The sequence below is a fragment of the Ceratotherium simum genome, chromosome 37 (genome assembly GCF_057802395.1).
Source record: "Ceratotherium simum simum isolate JZ-2026a chromosome 37, ASM5780239v1, whole genome shotgun sequence".
Taxonomy (NCBI): domain Eukaryota; kingdom Metazoa; phylum Chordata; class Mammalia; order Perissodactyla; family Rhinocerotidae; genus Ceratotherium; species Ceratotherium simum.
The window spans coordinates 12483909-12506303 of record NC_141936.1 but is presented as its reverse complement, the minus strand read 5'-3'; the positions used below and the strand labels follow the sequence as shown (position 1 = coordinate 12506303).

Genomic DNA, 22395 nt, shown 5'->3' with positions numbered 1-22395 from the left:
CACTTGCACAATGAAAGATTGTCTTCTTTTATTCTATAAAGGTGAAAATACATTAATTTTTGTCTATGAATATTGAGTTAACCAAATAAAAATCCGACACATTTTTCTATATCATTTTTGTTTTCGCTGAGTCATATTATTACTTTTATATCTTTTCCCACTCAATGTTTATTATTACATAGAGATGACAAATTTTCATCATTCTTTCTGCTCCCACTGCAATTCTCTTTCATTACCAGCATAGAAAAGAGTTAAGAGCATGGGCATTAGTGATCTCATTGCATTGAAATTCTAACTTGATCATTAGTAGCAGGAAGTCCTTGGGCAACTGACTTAAATTCTGAGTGTCAGTCTCTACACCTGTGAATGGAGATAATCAGACTCACCCGGTGGGATCATTGGGGTATTCAGTGAGATGATACATGTCAAACATTGAGGCACACAGATGGTAGGATCCTCTCAATACATGGTTTTCCTTGTTACTATTCGAAATGAACTACAAAGTAAAATAGAAATTGGATGCCTTTGCCTGAAATTAGTGGACTGAAAGCATTTCAGATGTGTGAAGACAAATTTTCTTTAGCAAATATTCTGATCTAAGGTGGAATTTTAGTTCTGCATGTAGTAGCATTAATAGTTAAAGCTACTATTTTTTTTGAAACTCTTTTTTTTTTCCCGCTGGGAAAGATTCACTCTGAGCTAACGTCTGTTGCCAATCTTCCTCTCTTTTTTCCTTTTGGTTGTAAATCCCTCTGGTTCTTCTATGTGAGCTGCTGCCACAGCATGGCTACTGACAGACAAGTGGTGTAGTTCTGTGCCCAGGAACTGAACCCCTGGCCGCCAAAGCGGAGCGTGCTGAACTTTAACCGCTAGGCCATCAGGGCTGGCTCACAGCTACTATTTTTTGCATGCTTAGAATGTACTGCGAAATGTGCTAAAATTTTCATATATTTACTTTTTTTTACTTTTTAATTTAACCCTCGTTGCAATGCTATAAGGTAGGACTCATTTGAAAGATAGAGATCTTCACAGAAATTGTCATTTTGGAGATGAAGACCTTGAGGTTCAGAGAGATTTGAGTTTCTGCCCCAAGTTGCTCAGAGCTTGACTTTGGACTTGGTTTGGAAGACACAAGGCCTGTGAGTGAAATCATTTAACAACGCTGCTTTCCATAAGCCAAACAAAAGGTCTGACTGGGGGTGTGTTTCTGAAAAGTTATGTGTATTTAATTTTTGTAACTATAACTACATTTTCTTATGGACTTCCATATTAAAGTTAGTTTTTCATTAGTGAAATTCTAAGGTGACATTTTTCTTTATGGAGAAAAAGCTTTTTGCGATGTAAACTATAATACTTGAATTAATCCACTTGGCAAGTATTATCAGTATTTTAATTTCTCAGAGGAAAGCATCTTTTTACATCTATTTGAGTTAACATTAAAACCAACTGTTGTCATTATGCTTTTGCTCCTTGTCTTTCTGTGATCTTTAGAATTTGGAACACCCATAAATAAAACAAAGTCTTCATTCATTCTGCATCATAAAAACACTAGAGATTTAAAATGGAGGCATCAATGAACATACCAGTGAATAATATTTTACAATGCAGTTTAATAAATCCTCTGACTAGAATCACTTCTTAGCCATTTCAAAGCTCACTCCTCAAAAATTAGGCCCTGGACCTCTTCTACATTCTAATATATTCAAGGCATATCATACCATGGTTGCAACAAAATATGTCAACAGAAGAAAGCAATTGTCATTTATCAGAGCATATGAATTATTCCTGTCCTAGGTCAGCCTTAGATGGGGAGAGAGTTCAGACACAATTCACTTGGGTCTTTCAGAAAGTGAAGGGCTGGTTTGGCATGTTTTCCTGGCGAAACACAGAGAGGCAGAGATGGAGGCATCAAAAAGCATCAGCCTGACCCTTCACACTGTGAGATTCCCACAGCTGTGAAAGAGGCTGTCTCATTACGAGGCTGATTGAGGGAGTTGCTGTCCGCCTGTCAGATTTCTCCTGCATTTAACTTCTCTAACACGGGGAAATGAGCACAGAAAGATTAACTTGTTGAGTTTTCTACTTTAAGGGTATTTTTTGCACCTATTATTTAAATAAATGACAACTAAAAATATGCAAAGACCTTGCCCTGTCCTATCCTAGGAGTGAAGAAAAAGTCAACAGCTTTATGGTCCTGCTCACTCAGTGGAAAATGCTAGAAAAACTTCCCACTTGGCTATGCCATGTCCCTGGGATACGGAGTGTCTTCTTATCTTTGCTTTAAAGAAAACAGAAATGGCAGAGTAAGGAAGTGGAATTTAAAATGAAACTTAAATCTTTTAATGCCTAAGGAGAAACATTTTGAAGAGAGCATTTTTTGGGGAGAATATTCATTCACTATGTAACCTTAAAGTTTGAATTTTATTTATCATAATTAAAGAAACAGTTCATCCAATTATAGCAATAATTAAAATAAAATTTTCTATACATTTCATTAATATTTAGTGATTATTAATTATTTAATACTTGTATTCTTTAGTTATTGATCAAATAATGCTAGATTTATTGAGAACTCTCTGGGCTAAGCCCCTAATATATATTATCTGAATTAAACCTCTAGACTTATGAGGTAGAATTTAAGGGCTAATATGTGTAATGTGCTTAAAACAGTGCTTGGCACATAGCAAGCACTCAATAAACATTAGCTATCCTAAAAATTATTATTCTCTTTGCCCAGTCTTAGAGGGATCAATAATTTGTCTCATTAGTGGAGAACTAGGATATGAGCCAGGCTTTCTGAGCCCAAAGCCCCCATCAGGTAGTGCTGTATTGCAAGGTGGTAAAATTACATAATTTTGCATCCTCGGCTTCTACTGAATCCTGGTCTGTGCATTTATCCATCTCTCCCTCAGGGCCCTGGTCTGGGTGTTGGGAGGTTAAGTCCTAGTCTTGACCCTACTGTCTGTGAGCTCTTGTCCCCTACTAGCTCCCAGCCTCAGTTTGCCCTTTGTAAACAATTAGATCACGTGATCTGAAGGCCCCTTCTACACAGAACATCATATAATTCTCCCCTTCCCTCTTCCTTTCACTTCTTCTGCCTCTCCTTTTCCTAAATATATTAAGAGCCAAATAAGCGAAGAGAATAAAAATGCAGGCTTCAATAAACCACTTAGCATCATATATTAAGCAATTTTAACCCGTGAACAGCTTTTGGTTTAATGGTTTAGACAAACCATTACAAAAAGAGGAATGCTGGAAAGAATATGTGTTTGAGAATTTAATGATTTTGAATTTATGAATATAGTCCCCCTGCTGAGAGAGTCACTTTCTGAGGTAGGGAAAAGAGAGAAACTCACCAGGCTCTCAATGGTTCATTGATTTATCACTATTTTTAGTTGCAAGTTCACTTCTTTCAGAGGAAGAGCTAATAATGTACGTGCCGTGTGTTTACAAGTTTGAAACAATAGACATATTTTAGCTTAAAATTAACATTTAAACATTAACATTTGTCCTAAAAAATGAAGAAAGATCCTTTTGTTCTATTTACAGTTACTTTCCCTTTTATAGAGAGAACCAAGTTGCAGGAATTTAACGTTGATATGGAATGGGGAGGGTGAAATAGACTCTTAGTAACCTGGACACAGCCCTAGATATTGCTGAGCAATGCCTTAAAATTAAAAAAAAAAAAAGTAATTTAGATTGGAGAAGACAGTACCTTGTGGTTAGTCACAGAGGTTTGGGGGCAGAACTGAAATTCTACCCCATCTCATCACTTACTGAGTGAACTTGGGCAAGTCATTGAACTTCCGTGGGACTTAGTTTTTGCATCTGTTGCAGAAGGACAATTAAAGCCACTTCAGAAAGTTGCTCCAAGGCTCAAATAAGAAAATGTTTGCAAGGGGCTAACTTCTTAATAGAGCAGGCGACGGATACGTGATAGCTATTATTATGAGAATGCTGTAAAATTTAGACAATATGTTTCCCTTCTTAACGTTTTCTTGATCTTTGCACAATATATGACAATATCTCTTTATTATTTGTGATGCACAATTCTTATTTTTCTCCTCCTGCTTCTCTGATCTCCTCCTTCAGTCAATATTTGGTCAACAAAGATTCATAGAGCTCTTTAAATGTTTGACATTGAGAATATTAAGATGAACAAAAATGACTGCTGCCCTTTTGGAAATTAAATTCTAACGGGGGAACAAGTACTCACAGGACCGTGGTAAAGAAGGCAGGTGCTTTGATCAACAGCAATCGGATCAGGTATCACTGAGGACAGAGTGGTTGGTTCTACATGCAAGAGTAGTGGCAAGAGACTGTGCACTTGACCAGAGTGTTGAAAGATGTGTCTGAGTTGTCTGGAACGTTGGGGGAGATGGGGAGGACAGGTCTCTCTTTCTAACTAGCTTCTCCTCCTCTGAAGTCCTAACTGGAGTATTTCCTCTAGTTCTGGCCTCAGTGCTGCTCTTTCCATTCCCGTCAATCATTTTCCCTGGGGAGCTCATTGAGTCTCAGGGCATTAATTACCACCTGGAAGGATGACTCACTGATCTACAGTTATGACTTTGACCTTTCTCTAAAGCGTGGCTTTCACATTTCTAACTGTTATTTATTATTCTCGGCTCTCCTGCTGTCACTTTGGACTCTGTGTCTAAACCCACACCCTCTCCTTCCCCAATTCTAGTTCCTAAAAGAAACCTCTTGCCCTGACTTCCCTACTTCAGTTAATGCAGAACACTTCTCCTAGTCACCCCGGCTTGAAACGTCTATGCCATCTGGGACAACTCTTTGTCTATTTCTAGTGTTATATTCTGCTCTTAAAAGTTTATTTTTTTCTTTAATTCACTGAACATTTGAGTGCATACCATGGTCTAATCTCTGAGTAATATAATAGTGAATAATGCAGAACTGGTCTCCATATTTATGGAACTTAAAATCTGGCATAGGAGCCAAACATAAGTAAAGGAACATTGAAATACACATTGAATTACAAATTAAGGAAGGTAGTATGAAAAAATTCAACATGGTGCAGTGACAGAGAATAGAGGGATGGGGATGATACATGGGAAGGGCCGTCAGGGGAGACCAGGCACCTACAGGGGCCCTAACAATTCATGATATAATTATCTCTCTCTTCCCCCCTTCTCCCTCGCCCCTTGCCTCCCAAATCCACCGAGCTCACTGAAACCAGAATAAGGGATAAGTGCCTAAGCTTTGAAGACAAACCTGGTTTCAAATTCCAATTTTTTGATTATTAACTGTACAACCTAAGGCAAGTCACTTAATGTCTTTGAGACTCAGTTTCCCCATCTACAAAATGAGGGCAGTGTTACCACTTGCCATGAGGGATTTTTAGTCGACATTAGAAATAATAAACGCACACAGTATCTGATTATTTTAGGTGTTCAATAAATAATAGTTATTATTATGAATATATTACTGACATGATATAATTCTCTCCCAAGATCTTAAACTCAATAGATTAATTGATCCAATAAACATTAGTGTTTTGTTTTCTAGTCCTATCAGAACCTGGGCTAGGCCCTGGGAAACAAAAAGGACAATGTTTGCTGTTGGCAAACCCAAAATTTTATGGGCTCATTGCTATGGCCTAGCAGTCAAGCCAGACCCTAATTTAGCAGACCTCCAATGTTTAGGATATTTCGCTATGCCCAATTTAGGTGTTTTCCAGGCTTTGTCTCCAATTATTTCCCTGCACATACCATCTGGTATAATCCACCAGTTTGCTAAAGAGCTCCCCCTCATAGTCTTTATGAAGCACATGGTTTTACCTATGTCTTTCCACATGCCCTCTGAACTTCTTTCATCAACGTTCTTCCCCAACCATCAAGATCTAATTGAAAGCGAGCTCTCTCCCCATAGCAAATGTTTTCTCTTCCTGTGAAATCTTCATAATGAAAATAATATGTCTACCTTGGAATTTTGGAATGTGCTTGCATGTCTTTTCTTTCTCATGAGACGATATCAGTATTTATGAATATACACGTATCTTATTCAATTTATTGCCCACACTTATTTTCAGGCATTTAGTTGGTACTGAGCAACTGTTTGTTGTTTGGCACCAAAACTTCTTATATTTGATGAAATATAAACTTTATAATTTTCCTTTTCAATGATTTTGTTTCAGAAAGAAAAGTTGTGAGTATTTTTTGTCATGTGATTTATTCAATATAAGGAAAATTTAAAAGTTAAATCTATGCACACAATGATATTTTATATTTCTGCAAGCCTTTTATTTCCCTCAAGGATTTTATGAAAAATGACAAAGAATTTTAATGTTGAGCAAGATCCCCATTTTCTAGTCCTATACAATCAAAAAATTCTCACATTTCATTTACTGATAATTGTAATTATAAAGATGTAAAGTAGCCTCAAAGCTTTTAAGACAGGGAATTTTCACACACAAAAAACTGTATTTGTGTAATGCATGCACCATGATTAATGATGGAATACTGCTTAAAATTAACTGAATAATGTCATGAGAACAAGAAATTCGTTCTTCTTCAAAAGCACAGATATATTCTTCCCCTTCAAACAGGTGGACTCAGAGAAGTAAGATGTGCTAGCTATTGAAACATTGATGCTCTCAGCTATCTGCAGGCTAGATAGAACCTGGGATGGCCATTCCAGAGAAAATACCCCTGGCCGGCTGCTTATGCAAGGATTCCAAACAAATATTATTTTTAAAATGTGTGTGATGATGTGGAAAATATTTGGAAGCACTATACAAAAGAATAAACCTTTAAAATGTGACATGAGATTTTCACGAATGTGTTTTGGAGATGAGAAAAGAAGAAGCAAGGGGAGCTATAGAATAAATGGAGTAAGAGAAGCCCATGGGAAGAGTCATACACATCATGCAGAGAGGAATCTCCAGGCTCCACTGTTCTAGACTCTTTCTGGGAAACTCACTTAAATTTTTCTGACACAAGAAGACTGTAATGTGAGTGGGTCAATTAGATTTGCATAGTGAGGTAAAGATGTCCAAGAGCTGATTAGAATGAAGGCAGGGAAGAGTGAAGGCAACTACTCATCAGATATTACCACCTATTTGCATTGGAATATAATGATGACATCTCTACTGAAGGTAACATTTTCTTCATAGAGATATCACATTCCTATAAAATTCACCCTTTTCTGTGTCAAGTTCTATGAGTTTTGAAAAACACACGTAGTTGTATAACCATCATCTCAATCAAGATATAGAACAGCTATTCAGTTCCATCACCCCCCAAACTTCCTTCTGCTCCTTGTAATCAAATACTTCCCAAGTCCCAGCCCCCGGCAGCCATTTATTTGATTTCTATTCCTAAAATTTTGCCTTTTCTAGAATGTCATGTGTATGGAATCATACAGTATGTAGCCTTCTGTGACCTGTTTCTTTCACTTAGCAGAATATGTTTGAGATTCAGCTGTATTGTTGTTTATTAGTAGCCAGTTTCTTTCATTGCTGAGTGGTATCCCATTGTATGGATATACACAGATTTTCTTTTTAAAAAATCCATTTTACCAGTTGAGATTTATTTGAGTTGTTTCTAGTTTTTGGTAAACGTGAATAAATCTGCTATAAACATGCCTACAGGCTTTTGTTTTGCTTCGGTGAGTACTCAGGAGTGAGATTACAAGATAGTATGGGAACTTTATAAGAAATTGATAAACTGTCTTCTAAAGTGGATTTACCATTTTCCATTCCCACCAGCAAAGTATGAGAGTCCAAGTTGCCTCACATCCTTGTCAGTACCTGGTGGTGTCCGTTTTTGCTTTCAAATTAATATCAGTCATTGTCCTAGGTGCATAGTGGTATTTCATCATGGTTTATTTACCTTTTAATTTTAAGATACTTTTTTCTTTTTAAGACTCTTTTAAAATTAAAATTTTAGTTTGGATTCCATATCGGCACAAACCATGCTCAAAAGCATTAAGCGGACTCTAACTTTGATGCTAACTTTGCAAAGCCATTTCTAAGAGAAGAGTAACATCCATATTAAGTTTTCATTCACTCATTCATTCATTCAACAACTGATTGAGTCCCTGCTGTTTTTACTAGGTGCTGCGTATTTAACTGGGCAATCAGTGGTGCCAAAACAAGAATAACAACAAAACAAACACAGTCTTGTTCTCATTCTAGTGGGAGAGGACAGACAAATTATATCAAAATTATATATATATATTAATTATATATGTATAAATTTTATATAGAAAGAGAGTGTCAGATAATGGAAACTACTGTGAAGATAAATAAAGCCAGAGAAAGAGATAAAGAAATAAGAGATGCTATTTTGGAAAGGATTTTCTGGCCGGCCTCTCTCAGAGTGACCATGAGCGGAGATCTGAATGAAGTGAGGTGTCAGCCGCACAGCCACCTGAGTAAAGAGCATCCCAGGCAGAGATCATCAGCAAAAACAAAGGCTCAAAGCAGGAGTGTGCTTGTTGTATTTGAAGAACAGCAAAGAGACCATAATGGCGGGCACAGAGTGAGTGGCAGGGGAAGTGGTGGGAAAGAACTCTTATCTGTCAGTGAAAAGAAATCCCTTGTCACTCTGGGCCAGATATTCTCTAACGTCTTGAAGCACTCCAAGATTCTACAAAAATCTTTCACTATACTATATTTTGGAATGTTTCATCACCGGCTTAAATAATGTTTAATTGCTAACTTAAATTTTTATAATAGCTTAAAAAGCTACCACACACACACACACACACACACACACACACACTGGACCAGAAGTCAGAAGATTTTGTGTAATTTTACTGAATTTCATGTTGATTTAATCTGTGCCTTAGCAAACTTCCCGAGAATTCTGTAGTCTTGTTTTCCATTCTGGGATATAAGACCTTTCCATTATTTCACAGTGAAATTGTAATGCTTATTTAAAGCACACTGAACTCCTAAGAAGAGACAAGATACAAACTAGAGATAAAATCATGGTGTAGGAGAAAAAAAATTGGCAAAATTGGCATAGAACACTCAGTAGTTTAGTCTCAGTTTCTCACAAGGTTTAATTAAATGTTAAGATAACATTTTCCTTTTAATGATGATTCTACTGGCTGACTGCCTGAGTTCTTCTGTATTTAGCCTCCTTTGACAAAAAGGAGAAACTATTTCCAAAGCATGAATGAAAATGTTTGATTATTCATAGAACGTATCTTGTAATATGGTTATCTGTTTGGTTGAATGTGAAGTATTCTTGTGTTATAATAGTGACACCTACTACAACTTAGAAATCTTGTAATTGATTATTAGAAAAGTATTGGAAAATAATGGTGTTCTTTTGAGGCCCTGGAACAAAACAATTCTCTATTATCAAGGAGGACGAAAGAGCCTAGAAAGCATGAGCTCAAAGGCATCATTGGTTGGGAAGGTTGGGAAGGAAATGATTAGCACTGCGTCTGCAATTCATTCTCTCTCTTTAGTCTGGAGAGGGGTGGGAGGGAATACCCCCAGACTAGAAAGAAGGCAACATTATCTTACCTCATTATAAATATGCTAATGACCAACCTCCAGATAAACAGTATTTTTATAGGAGGAGAGTCCTTATCTATGGAATGCTTTTAGCAATATGTACCTAGTCTAACTAAGCTTGCCTCTGGTAAGTAAGCATGAGATATATTGATTTATGGAGCATTCATCTCTGACAAATGTCACATATGGATGTAACCATCTGAGTAAAAAATGGAAATTTTTCATGAACAAAAAGGGCTCTCTTATTTGAAATTAACGTCCCTGTGTATGTAATTTAGAGATGTTTTGCATGTTAACCTGGGCCAGAGTGCACCCTAGTGTGGCAAAAAATTAACTAGGTGGCTTCAGCAACAGATTCAGATGTCTCCCTACTTTTCTTGTGTCACATAATTACTTGTATCCTGGAACTACATTGTATTTCAATGTAGTTTGGTATTTGTAGTTGCCAGAATGGTATAAGAGCACAGAGGACAATTCAGAAGTGTCAAGCCATACTTGTTGATTTCTGCTATATTACACAGATGTCAGCTGGCTGAAGAATGCTTTGAAAGTTGATCAGAGCTTTTTCCATATGAAAGTAATAACAGAGTTTGAGGCTCAAATATAAAATGCAAGAGTTACAAAAACAGATACACTCAGGAAATGCAAATATACTACAACTTATGAGCAGTCAGCAATGGTTTAAACAGAATCAAATTAGATGCATAAATAAAGGCAGCTGATTAATTGCTATTTAATTGCTATTTAGAAGCAGTATAATGCTATAATGGTGAGATGATCAGTGAGGGGAATGTGATTTTTAATGTTAAGAGGAGCAAAATATAAGAAAAAACACACATGTAGGAAAATGTATGATATGCATCAGGGCCCATCATTGATTTTGGATGATTTTGTGTAGGTATGCATAGCCTAGGTAGTGCAGAACTTGCCACTGGTCAAAGGGACAGCGGATTTAAGGGCCATGTGTCACTTGAGTATTGGTGCATGTTTTGGCCTTTGGCAATTATAAGAAAGAGGCAATTCTCACTTCTTTCCTCTTTTCTTTTTTGGAAGAAGCTACTGGAAACAACTGCCTTTTAAGATGTATGCAGATGGACACATAATTTGCTCAGGGACACACCAGCTTCTTGGATGCTCTCCATCTTGGAGATTATGAGCCTTCATATGGGTCTTTTAGGATGGGTCTTATTCTCAAATTGCAGAGACAAGCCTAGTAAATGTGGGCATACAGATAAGGGGGCTCATTTTCAGGAATTCATGAGCCAGATTTATCTCAAATTTATCTGAGTCATATCCTTCCTTCCTGCTCTGATACTGACAGAACTGAAAACTGGGCACTTTAATCAGAAGGGAAGCCTGGCAGGATACAGGATAGGTGGATGCTATTAGGACTGGTGGTGAACATAGTGTCTACTCCAGATCTCAAAGCTGGGAGAGTTTCTTAGATGAGGGACCAAAAGGAAGGAGAGATGGCCTTAAGGTTAGTGATAGGGAGCAGGGATGACAAGTTTTGTTTTACATACTCAAAGATAGAGAAGAGAATTTTGAATTCCAGATTATATCTTTTAAAAATTTTAGACCTATTCCATTTCTGGAGAGATATATTTAGTACATAATATAAAGAAGGTTGGGGTAATGACAAGAATTCACAAAAAGATCACTTGCCTAGTTCCAATACCGCAGCATCACCCTCAATTCCATAAAATATTCTAAGCTATTTTGGGTTTTCAGAGTCCTACTTTTTGGTTAAAAAAAAAAAAAAAGAAAGACAGGAAAAGGCACAGCAAGATCCTTCCAGGAGTTCTTCACACATAGCAAAGAGGACGCTCAAGGAACCGAGCTGTAGAGAATAGAATAAGACTAGCATATTGGAATCTTAAACACCGTAGAGCAATTTTTGGAGGCAAGAGAGGTGAGGCGGAGCCCTGAATAGAAGTCTCCAAACATATTGACTTTGGAAGAAGAAGCTGAATCATATTCAAACTACAAAATAAGTCATAATTGATAGTTTTAAAGAAAGTTTCCCACATAGGATTACTGAATTGACATTTTCCAAAGAGTGAACTCGCCATGTAGCATATGTAGCCCCACCTCTCTGTTCAGTGTGGACCAGCCTGCTTTAAAGGTAAGAGATGTTCAGCATTTTGACCTATTTTTTCTGAAGGCTGAGGAAATTAGTCCCCACCAGAGCCCTCATTATCTGCATTCTGGACTCAGGTCAACCATGGCCTCCTAGATGCCCGATGTGGCTCAGGGCATACAGAAGTTTCATCAGGCGGTCAGTGAAATGGCTCCCAGAGGGAATTTTGTGGCTGGCTCCTTAGATGCAACAGGGTTGAATTTGAACCCATGGACATCTTTCCCTAGCTCATCTCCTAGCTCCTCTTCTCAGTGACCTCAATGGCACCACTACTCATGGATTAAATAGTCAGAGTTCATAGTTCTATTTAAGTCTCACTGCCATAGAATCCTACTGATACTGACTTCCATATGCATCTCACAGAGTTTCTTTTATTCTCCTCCCACTGCCTCTACTCAGATTCTGCCTGTCCTTTCCAATTCCCCATTCATACCAAGTATGACCCTCCTGGCATCCCAAATTCCAGTCACCCTTTGCTTTAAGAAATTCTCTTTAGAAATGCTGGATTAGCTTTCTTCAAATATCATTTTTAATAAGAAAATTCTCTATTCTTTTCTTTAAAATCCCCCTGTTTCTTCACCTAGCCATTTGACAAAATTTGGATAGGCCATTCTCTGGTATCAGAAGCTGGACCTAAAGACCGTCGCTAGGCTGCTTGATCACAAGAGAGAGTTTACACAGCAGTAAGTGGTTTATACTCCAGGGGGAAAGCCTGGTGTCTTTTTTCTGCAGAAAGGTGAATATGCTGAATTATGCTGATTTTGTTTTTAGTTTTATTTATTTATTTATATTTTTAAAAAGTCCTTCCTTCCTTCCTTTGAGAAAACAACTTCTACAAATACAGAATATTATAGCTATTTTACATTAGGTGCTTCCTGGGAGTACTATTGGGGATTTTGGCCAATAACAATACAATTCTGACTAATAAAATTGTCTTTAGAGATATGGAATAGATTCCGAAAAAGCCTCCCAATTTGTACGCGTGTCTGCACACATTAATTGAATTGTTTTTGTTAATTACATGTCATCAAAAAGATAAGAGCTTAGATGAAAGTGTATTTTACAGAATAAGATGAAACATCAAGGGACATCCATTCTGTCATTCTTCAGATGTGTCTGTGCCACTGTCGATAGCAAATTTAAGTCAGTTTAAAGGAGACCAGTCATGGCAAAGGATGCTCTTGAAACTTCAAAGAGCTGATCAGATGTCATATTAAGATCAAACTCTGCCTCTGGGAACCTAAAGTGTTTTCAGTCTGCTGCCTTTGATAAGTCCAAGTTTAAGGCGGATTTAATTAACATGACATAAAAAGGGAAGAATATTTGGGGTGTTGATTTTTCTCCAACAATTCTTTCCTCACACAAATCCTATTCAGAGACTTAGTTCCACTATGTCCCAAATAGCAAATCTTCAGTCCATGAAGTAAAGCAAGGATTGAAAATGTCCAGCTATTGTGGAAATATGACATTGATTATAATGCTTTCAAAGCAGAGGGAAATCTAACAGCTATTCAACGTAATGAGGGGACATTGTATGCTCTGTTCAGATTAGTTTTTAAATTCTACTTAAATAAATCTTGCCCTGTGTAAAGATCACTTATTTGGAATCAACTAATATTTATTGAGCATCAGTTATGTGTGCCAAGGGCTTACACAAACCTTTTTGTATGCAATCAATGCACCAACCCTAAGACATGAGTCAGAGGAGTTACATCACTGGCTTAAGATCACACAGTAAGAAGAGTAACCTGGGATCTAACTCAGGTCTTTGGATTCCAAGTCCAGGGTTTGTTACACGACATTCCACTGCCTGCCTAGAGATGATAGATTATGATTTATTATAAAGAGAATATAAATACCTTTCACTTAGTGTTTAACAGATATAAAAGGATAATATTTATAATCATTTAGCTCATTTAATGGAAAATCCCTACAATTCAGTTTAACAATGTATTAATGTTAATAATGTATTAAACAATGTGGTTGTATTTGTCTTGTAAGAAGGACTGGTCCATCAGCCAATGTCCATGTGAGATACGATTCAAGAGATATGAAGCTAGGGTCCACTCTCCACCAGCAACTCTTTCTCTCTCATTTTTTTCCTGCAATATTTTGAAATTCCATCATTTTAAATGCATTATTTTGGAGAATCACATTGTATACATTAAAACATCCCCTGGGTTTGATGCTCATTAGATTAGTGTGACAGAGTTAGCTTACATTCCAACTTGGATAGAATAATAATGTCTGCTTGAAACTTCATGATGAGTAGAATTCTGAAGTCATGTCCAGGTTCAATAGACTCGACGATCAATGTCAGTTAAGTTGGGGGGGGGTGGGCAATAGTACTAGTTCTGAAGTAGAAGTAGTTAAGTAAAAACAGATTTTATTTGTCACAACTACATTAAGCTGTGCAACCACTAACACCTCAGTGTGAATTTATCCGATAATTTCCCTGATACGTAGGAAAAGGAGAGCAGGGAGAAAAAGGATAATTCTGAAGCTAGAGCTAGGCTAACCATTTAACTTATTGTGCATACCAGAGCACTTTAGACAGCAAAAGGGGGTCTATCAATAAAACGCCGGGACAATATATGTGAATTATGACTGGGTGGTGTGGTCACCTCTGGGCAAAGGAAATCTCTCACTGACAAAAATATATGTTAAGGAGTTCCTCCTTCAAATAAGGCTACCAAAGTCTTTTTCCTGATGCTAAGGCTCTTTCTCAGCTGTGGACTCCAGTGACCATATTTTCCCAACAGCAAAGAGGAACTACAGCAACTGCATCTGGGTAGGAGTCCTGGAAGCCTTAGAGATTCACTGTGAAGCACATGAAAGGGATTCAGTCAATCTGCAATTTTTCAGAGTCTGCTTATCCAACTAATGCATTATCTTCTGGACTCTTATTTTATTTCTTCCACCAGTTAATTTAGCAATATGTCAGTACTGATAAGAAGGTTTCATGGGGAAGAAGATGAAGCTATTACATGAAATGAGTTTGAGGAATTACCAATAGATTTCAATTATTCATGTTACTCTTATTGAAGTTTGATTGACTGTGAACAGTGGTGATTCAGCTGGACAGCCTTGCTATATTTAGGATAGAGCTGTCTTTGCCTCTCTTGCACAGAACGTACATTATAGGTGCATTTGTGAGCATATAGATCTTCCCTTCCCCAGTCCCATTGTCTGTGATTAACAATGTTTTATTAAAAAATTGATCAATAATCACTTAAATCAGCTTGCAGTAACATATAATATAATAATAAAATAAAGGCATGCATCATTCAATATTCAGTGTCTTTTTATTGAGGGCCTATGTTCTAGATACAAAGAAGAGAACATTGGGGAGCTACTCTTTTGAAGGGAAGGGAAACAATTACAAAATGTGTATGACGTGGCATATATGGCTACTAAAATGTCTTTAAATGCAATTATTATGTAAGTTTAGGAGACTATTTGAAATGAAAGGAATACACTATGATTATTAGAAAAATATTAACAGTACACAAAGATGTTGACCTCTCTTGCATTAATTTGTAGCATCCCTTCCCAAATTTGGTTGAATATTCTCTTCACTCATTCAAATCTTGATAATACTTCAAAGTCCAAATTAAGATCCTCTTCTCTTTCTGAAGGCTGTTGCCTATTACAAGTCCAGGGTCTCTTAGCTATTAATGCCCATAATACTTTTTCACCTAATTGATACTATCTTTACTTTATAGTTATCTTATATAATTATTTAACTTGTGAATGATTGTTTGACTTTTCACATGAGAAACCTGTATTATCTCCCAAACTAGATTGTAAATTCTTCAAGAGTGGGGGTCATTTATGATCTATCTTTGTATCTCTCTCCAAGATCTAACAGAATTTTGAATGTATTTAGTTTGGACAATACAAAATTGCCTACGTTGTGGAGGCTGGCCCAGTGGCGTAATGGTTAATTTGCGCTCTCCGCTTCAGCGACCCAGGGTTTGCAGGTTTGGATCCCGGGCGCGGACCTATGCACTGCTAATCAAGCCATGCCATGGCAGGTGTCCCACATATAAAGTAGAGGAAGATGGGCATGCATGTTAGCCCAGGGCCAATCTTCCTCAGCAGAAAAAAAAAAAAAGAAGAGGATTGGCAGCAGATGCTAGCTCAGGGCTAATCTTCCTCAAAAAATAATTGCCTACTTTACATAATTATTGATCCATTAAAAAAGGCAGTTTCAGGCCAGCCCTGAAGGACTAATGGTCAAAGTGTGGCGCGCTCTGCTTCGGCGGCTCTGGTTCAGTTCCCGGGCGCCGGAACCACTTGTCTGTCAGAAGCCATGCTGTGGCAGAGGTGTCTCATGTAGAAGAACTAGAAAGACATAACTAGAATACACAACTATGTATGGGGGTTTGGGGAGGGAAAAAAAAGAGAGAGGAAGATTGGCAACAGATGTCAGCTCAGGGTGAATCTTTCCCAGAAAAAAAAAAAAAAAAAAAAAAAAAGAAAAGAAAGGCTGTTTCATACTGTTCAACCTACTAATAGTTGTTCTACAAATAATTGTGGAATGAGTGAGATTATATTTAAAACTTTAAAATCATATATGTGTGTATAGATATAGATATATATGTATAGATAGATAGATAAATAAATAGATAGATGAAGTCATTTAGAATAGATGATTGAGCTTTGGTTTTAGTTTTTTTGAGTAGACATCCAGTCCTAAACAGCTCTATTAGTTCAGTAGCTTCCAGACATGATTTTTAAAGAAATGAACATGCCCACCTCTTTTCCAGAGAAATAACTGTAGCTAAGATAACAGAACATAAAGTACCAACTCTCTCAGCATGGTAATGCCAACATTGAATTATTTCCTGGCACTGTATACTTGTTGACAAAATTATTCTGTAGAATAATATTGGTAATAAGTAATCTTTATTTTGAGTGTTTATGATATGCCAGGTACTGTTCTAAACATTTCACATCTACTAACTCAGTGAATCCTCGCCTCAACCTGTGAAGTAGACAGTATTATCATCTTCTTTTTTCAGATGAGCAAACTGAGACATGAAGAGGTAAAGTAATTTTTTCGAGACCACACAACCAGTAGTGACAGAATTGGCTCTCAAATTCAGGCAATCTGGCTTCAATCTTTCTTTTAAATACCACACAGACTGTAATCTTTAGGAATAGAATTATCTAAAAATTAGAATAAATTAAAAATAATTTATCCTTGTGAAATGTATAGCATCTGGTGAAGACTTTATAATTTGGAATTATAGAGTTGGATAGATCATACCTCGGGCTTGGAGACCTGCAGTTTTAGCTCTTTTTATAAGTAACTCATAATCATTTCGGATTATAATGCCTCAGTTTCCTGTATTAAAAATTGGAATTTATAGCACTGATTTCTCGATAAGAAATTTTATAAGAGGAGAAAGAATAATAGATTATATAATGCTTGATAATAAGAGCCCTTAATTAGACAGGTTTATTTTTATATTTATTTATTAATGTACGCATGCAAGTACTTTTGTAAAGTTATGTTTAATGAGGCTTTTCTATGATTAATATATCTTTTTTAATACAGATATTTGTCATTTTCTTTGGTACTTGAAAACTATATGGAAATCACACAAGCAGAGAATAAATAAGGCTGCTTAACTGGGTACAGTAATCAATAAATCAATATACATATGTGCACAAATACATATACAATATGTATAGTAACAGAATTTGTCTTAAATTATATTTATAAGTATTTTTTATAATTTAAAATTTCTTAACAAGAAATGAAATAATCCAATGTGATTTCCTTTAAGTTTGGATGAGAAGAAACACATTTTCCTCTGGAATTTCGCATGAAATAATAACAAAAGCATTAGATGGAGAATCAGATGTTTTGCTTTAAGTGTCTGGGCCTCAAGCTGCATTGGCTGGAAAAACGTGGTTGTTAAATTAGATGATTTTATATTGTTCAAATGACAACTTTCCGCAAGTGTCTGAAAGCAAGATTTGTGTATCAGTTCTAAACTCTATACTCCAGGAAATGCAGTTCTGTTTCTCCTAATAAATAAGGCAACATATCCTTCTCTTTAAGAAAATATCAAAATGAGAACAGCCGCAAACTTTTCTTTGTTACAGACTTAGGAGCTTAGTATAGAAGGTGTGACATTCAAAACCTATGAAGATTTTTCTGAAAGGAGATCCCAGGAGCTAAGTTTGGGAAGAGGTAGTGAGAAGAGGTTGGAGATGAGGTGAAATAGCACTGGAGGTTTATAATTTTCAAGTCATACCTTTCTGAACTGCTTGAGTTTTCTGATTATTTCCATTAAGTACATTTTTTAATGTCATCAGGGGTTTCCGGGCAAGCAAATTGTGGACCATTTTGTTGTTCGTTTTTGCTGTTGTTTCTGCTTTAGAAAAAGTGCTTGAAAAGTTGAACTAAGCTAGTATTCAAGGGCAATCAGTGAGAAGAGAGCGGTGCTGGGTAAAGTTACCTTCTTACATGCCGTGATGGAGCCACCCAGGTTGCTTCCCGAGCTGCCGCTGGCGCTGCCCTGCTGCGGTGCCGAAACCTCATACATCAGTGGTGACTCCGAGTTGCTGTTTGCGCCCCAAAACACAAAAGAGAACACATTCCAGTGAGTCATCTCCATATTCAGGAAGGAAGAAGCACAATGCAGTTTATCAAAAATCATCTTTTCAGATGGCACTGAGTGTTGCAAATCCTCCTGCTGACACTGGTATTTCTTTGTTGGCTTCACTTTTGTTAATTGGTGGAACTGCTATGAGCTATTCTGTTGTGAACATAAAACTGCAACCCAATGACTTCCATGCTGCTTAGATGGACAGAATGCATCTGCCTGACTTTGAGCACTGTTAACATCTGTTCTTAAGCAAGCAGTGTTAAAACCCCAATAACGCTTCTCAGTTGCCACTCTTTAATTTCACTTGGCCAAAATCAACACATAAAAAAATACTCATCGTATTTTTTAAAATGAGGGAAAAACATCATTTTAATCAGGAGGCAGGATGGTACCATGAAAAGAACATGGGCTTCAGAAAATGCGGATCATCTCTTATCTTAGTGGGTAGAGGCAGTATCTTAACTTCTTTGCCTCTAAAATTCTAGGCTTATATTCCTTCCCCCAGCTCTGTCAAATCTTGGTGGGCTTGAATATATATAGGGCTGTATAAATATTTTAAAAGATTTAAAATTATTTCTACATCCTCAAGACTTGATAAAAATTGAAATAATTATCCAACCTGCTTTTCATGATATGACTGGAGCTTTTAAATTGAGCCTAACTTAAATACAAGCCGTCTAAATCTTAAGGATTTCTAAATATTTCTCTTCTGAAAATATGAAAATTCGGAATGTAAAAAACATACTGATATCTTAAGGCTACACATTTTATTTTTCTTGTTGTTGACCCCCATAGAACATGTATAATTCATTAAAATACATTTTTTAGAGTACAATCTAATGATTCTTTAGGTAATTATCAACCCACCATATACAATTTTTCTCTTAAATGAAGCACTAAATAAAAGATTGGTTAAATAAACAATGTATTTCTAATTAATATATAACCCCCATATCTTAAGTTCTAAATTAGTCAATTTTCACTACATTGCAATTAGCCATAAGTCAAAAGTGTGTGAATGTAGTCTGTTAGCATTTCCACTATTAATTACTATAAATGATATATTTTTTAAATGACTGCTGATGGTGCTATGTAACAGATTACAGATTTGGGTAAAAATTACAGAGAATAATTCAAGTAAAATCTGTTTTGTTTAAAATTTTCATATATTATTTTCTGAGTAATTGCCACCTTGAGGACTAGAATGAGCCAAATTTAAATGAAAGGATAACACTCATGTCATTGTTGCTTAACCAGGAAAAGGTAATGGAAGGAAGGCAGGAAAGGAAAAAGGAAGGGAGGGAGGGGGGAGGGGGGAAGGTATTTGGTTCCAGATCATGGCTATAAGTCCCTACCTACTTACTGCCCAGGTTCTCTGGGTCTATCTCTTCACTTACAAAAGAATGTTTGGAGTAAAGTCTGTAATCTTTCCTAGCTCTAGAAGTCACTTACAAAGTATCATGGAGATTCTGAGTTTTCAGCCCTATTCTTACATGTTTCCCACAATATGGGCCCATAACTTTTTATGCTGCCATTTACATGTGACTCTAACTCAAACCCAACTGCTGATGTCCCCTGAATGCTTTCTTGGCCATAGGACAGTTTGACTTGTACCTAAATGTCAAACAGGTATCATTGTTATGTTCCAACTCATTTACATGTGGAAGATAATACCATAGACCAAGCTAACTTTGGTCTGTAGTAAATTGGCCCATGAGTCAAAGAAATCATATATTTTCCTTCTAGCAACCAGTAAAGGCTCTGTGTGCAGATGTTCAGGAAGACAGGCTGAAGTGTCCACACAGCCATGCGTACTGTTGCTACTGTGCGCCTTAGGCGGCTCTGGTGAGCTAGTGGATCACTTCCATCTAGGCCATCCCAGGACTTATGTCCAGTGTTAGGACATCTCCCATGTCTCTTTACAGGGTTAGCGATCCTGAGAGTGGGAAGTAGCTAGGCTGAGAAGTAAGATTGAGACAGACCCAACCAATATAAAATAGTAGAAACAGAGCTTCAATAATCTCTGATCCCTCTAGAGGAGAATCACATCTAACTTGGGGAGAGTTAAGTCCAACATCAGGGAGTAATGGGATCATAGAAAAAAGTAAAAGATCACCCATGGAATTCCTTGTTTTCCCATAAAGCACTTTGTATATGACTGCAAGTAGACAAGGTGCTGTAGTAATTTCTGTGCACAAAATAATTTAAGAACTGCTGAACTGGTCTAGTGGAAGAAAGAAACAATAAGTCTACCCACGTATATCTTGATATGAAAGCCCTTCTGTCTTTAAGATGATTGTGAGATCCTAGTTGGAAAGGAAGATGAGAAAAGGAATTTGAAAGTGTTGCTTGCCTGCAGGGCTCACTCCATTTGTTCTAATGCTAAGCCTGTATAGCTTTAATTAAAAAAAAATTAAATATATATGTATATATATTTGTTTATTGTTGTAAGAATTAAACGAGGCAGTAGAGTCACACAGTGGGACTAAAATCAGTGCATTACTTGACAGCAAGTGTGATGCAACCCCAGGGCACCAATATTCAAACCAAATGCATCTTCTAGTCTCCAGAAAAACATTACAAATCCATTTAACAAAGCCTAATAACCAAACCTATGTGTAGAGAGGCTTAACTTCTGAACCCCGTGACATAGGTGTGAATTTCCAGTAGGTGACTTGACAACACAGCCCAATCTGTTCCCATGCCTTTGGGATGGAGATGGAGTTTTTAGAGTATTTGCAAAGATGCTGTCCTTGGTTCTGGACAAGCAGAACATTGGCTGCTGCAGGACGAGGCAGAGATGGCAGCAAGACAAAACTCATGCATTTATTAAAATGAGTTCAAACTGACATTAAGAGAACTGCTGCCAAGGTACAGTACAGCCTTAAAACTTGCTTCTAATGGAGAAATCTGCAAGTTCTTCCCTAGGATATTTTCTTTGGTTTTGACAAGTGTTGACAATATTTATTAAGCACATCCTTTCAGACTGGTTTCATGCTGAAACTGCTAAATGTGTTTCAATGAGGAGGTAGATCAAGGTAAGAAAGAAGGTATAAAAGCCGAATTTGAAGTACTGACTTTAAAAATATTATGGGAAGAGAAGCAGGCTCCCTTATAGAAAAGTGTCATATATGAAGGAGGTACAGAGTTGCCTCCACACTGCAATCATTAATGATTCATGTGGAATGAATAAGTAGGTTACCATCAGTAGTGAAAATGGCTTAAGGAATATTCAGTTATTTCCCCAGAGAGAGAAATGTCCAGGGCCTGGAAATCAAGTTGTGTATATGCTGCTACTCAAAGTTTGGTCTGTGAATCAACAGCATGGATACCACCTGGGAGCTTGTTAAAAAGCAAGGAACTCAGATCCCTCTCTAGAACTACTGAATCAGCATCTGCATTTTCACATTAAACTAAGGTGATGCATATGCCCATTCAAGTTTCAGAGGCACTTATCCAGCATATTGAATTAAATACACATTCTCATTTGCCCTTGGGCCTTTGCACCTGATGTTACTTCTTTTAGGAACACCCTTCTCAGGCCCTCCTGGATAATTCCTACTCTATCCTTTGGGTCTCCACTTATAAATCACCTCTTGCAACACCCTCCTACCCTCTCTCTGCCAAGCAGGCCGCTACTCCTCTCCAATGTACCTCCAATGCCCCATGCACACACAAATACACTTACACTCTCATCTCTCCCTCACCCCCATGTTCCCATCCTCACTCCAACCCAAGAAGTGAGATTGACACTCTCCTCATGTGTTCCAACAGCACGTGGAACCAGATCCCGTTATAGCAGTTGTCAAAATGGTATATAATTTTGTAATATTTGTCTGTCTGCCCCTTTAGGTTGTAAGTACTGAAAGAGCAGGGACCCCTAAGAAGCTAGGACAGTACCAGGCAAGGATGGATGCTCAATTAGTATTTACTAACATTGTTTGCTCTTATCTTTCTGAGCATCCTGGTTGACCTCAAAAGATTATGCACAAAAGAGTGTTTAAATTCAATGCTCAATTTTCTGCAATGGTGACAGATGGGGAGATAAGCCACATCTGAGAAGATAATTTAAAGAATTTCCCAGGAGAGTTCTAATGAAAAGGGATCCTACTGCAATTGTTGCTAAAGAGTCAAGTAAACAC

At 37.1% G+C, this 22395-nt stretch overlaps 1 protein-coding gene across 1 annotated transcript in view; it reads right to left on the bottom strand.

The window, feature by feature from the left end:
- SPHKAP (SPHK1 interactor, AKAP domain containing) overlaps positions 1-22395 on the bottom strand; it is a 171822-nt gene that overhangs the window by 109896 nt on the left and 39531 nt on the right. Inside the window, exon 2 of the mRNA XM_014785364.2 lies at positions 18104-18209. Within this exon, the coding sequence (XP_014640850.2) occupies positions 18104-18209 (106 nt within the window). The remainder of the gene's footprint in view (positions 1-18103; positions 18210-22395) is intronic.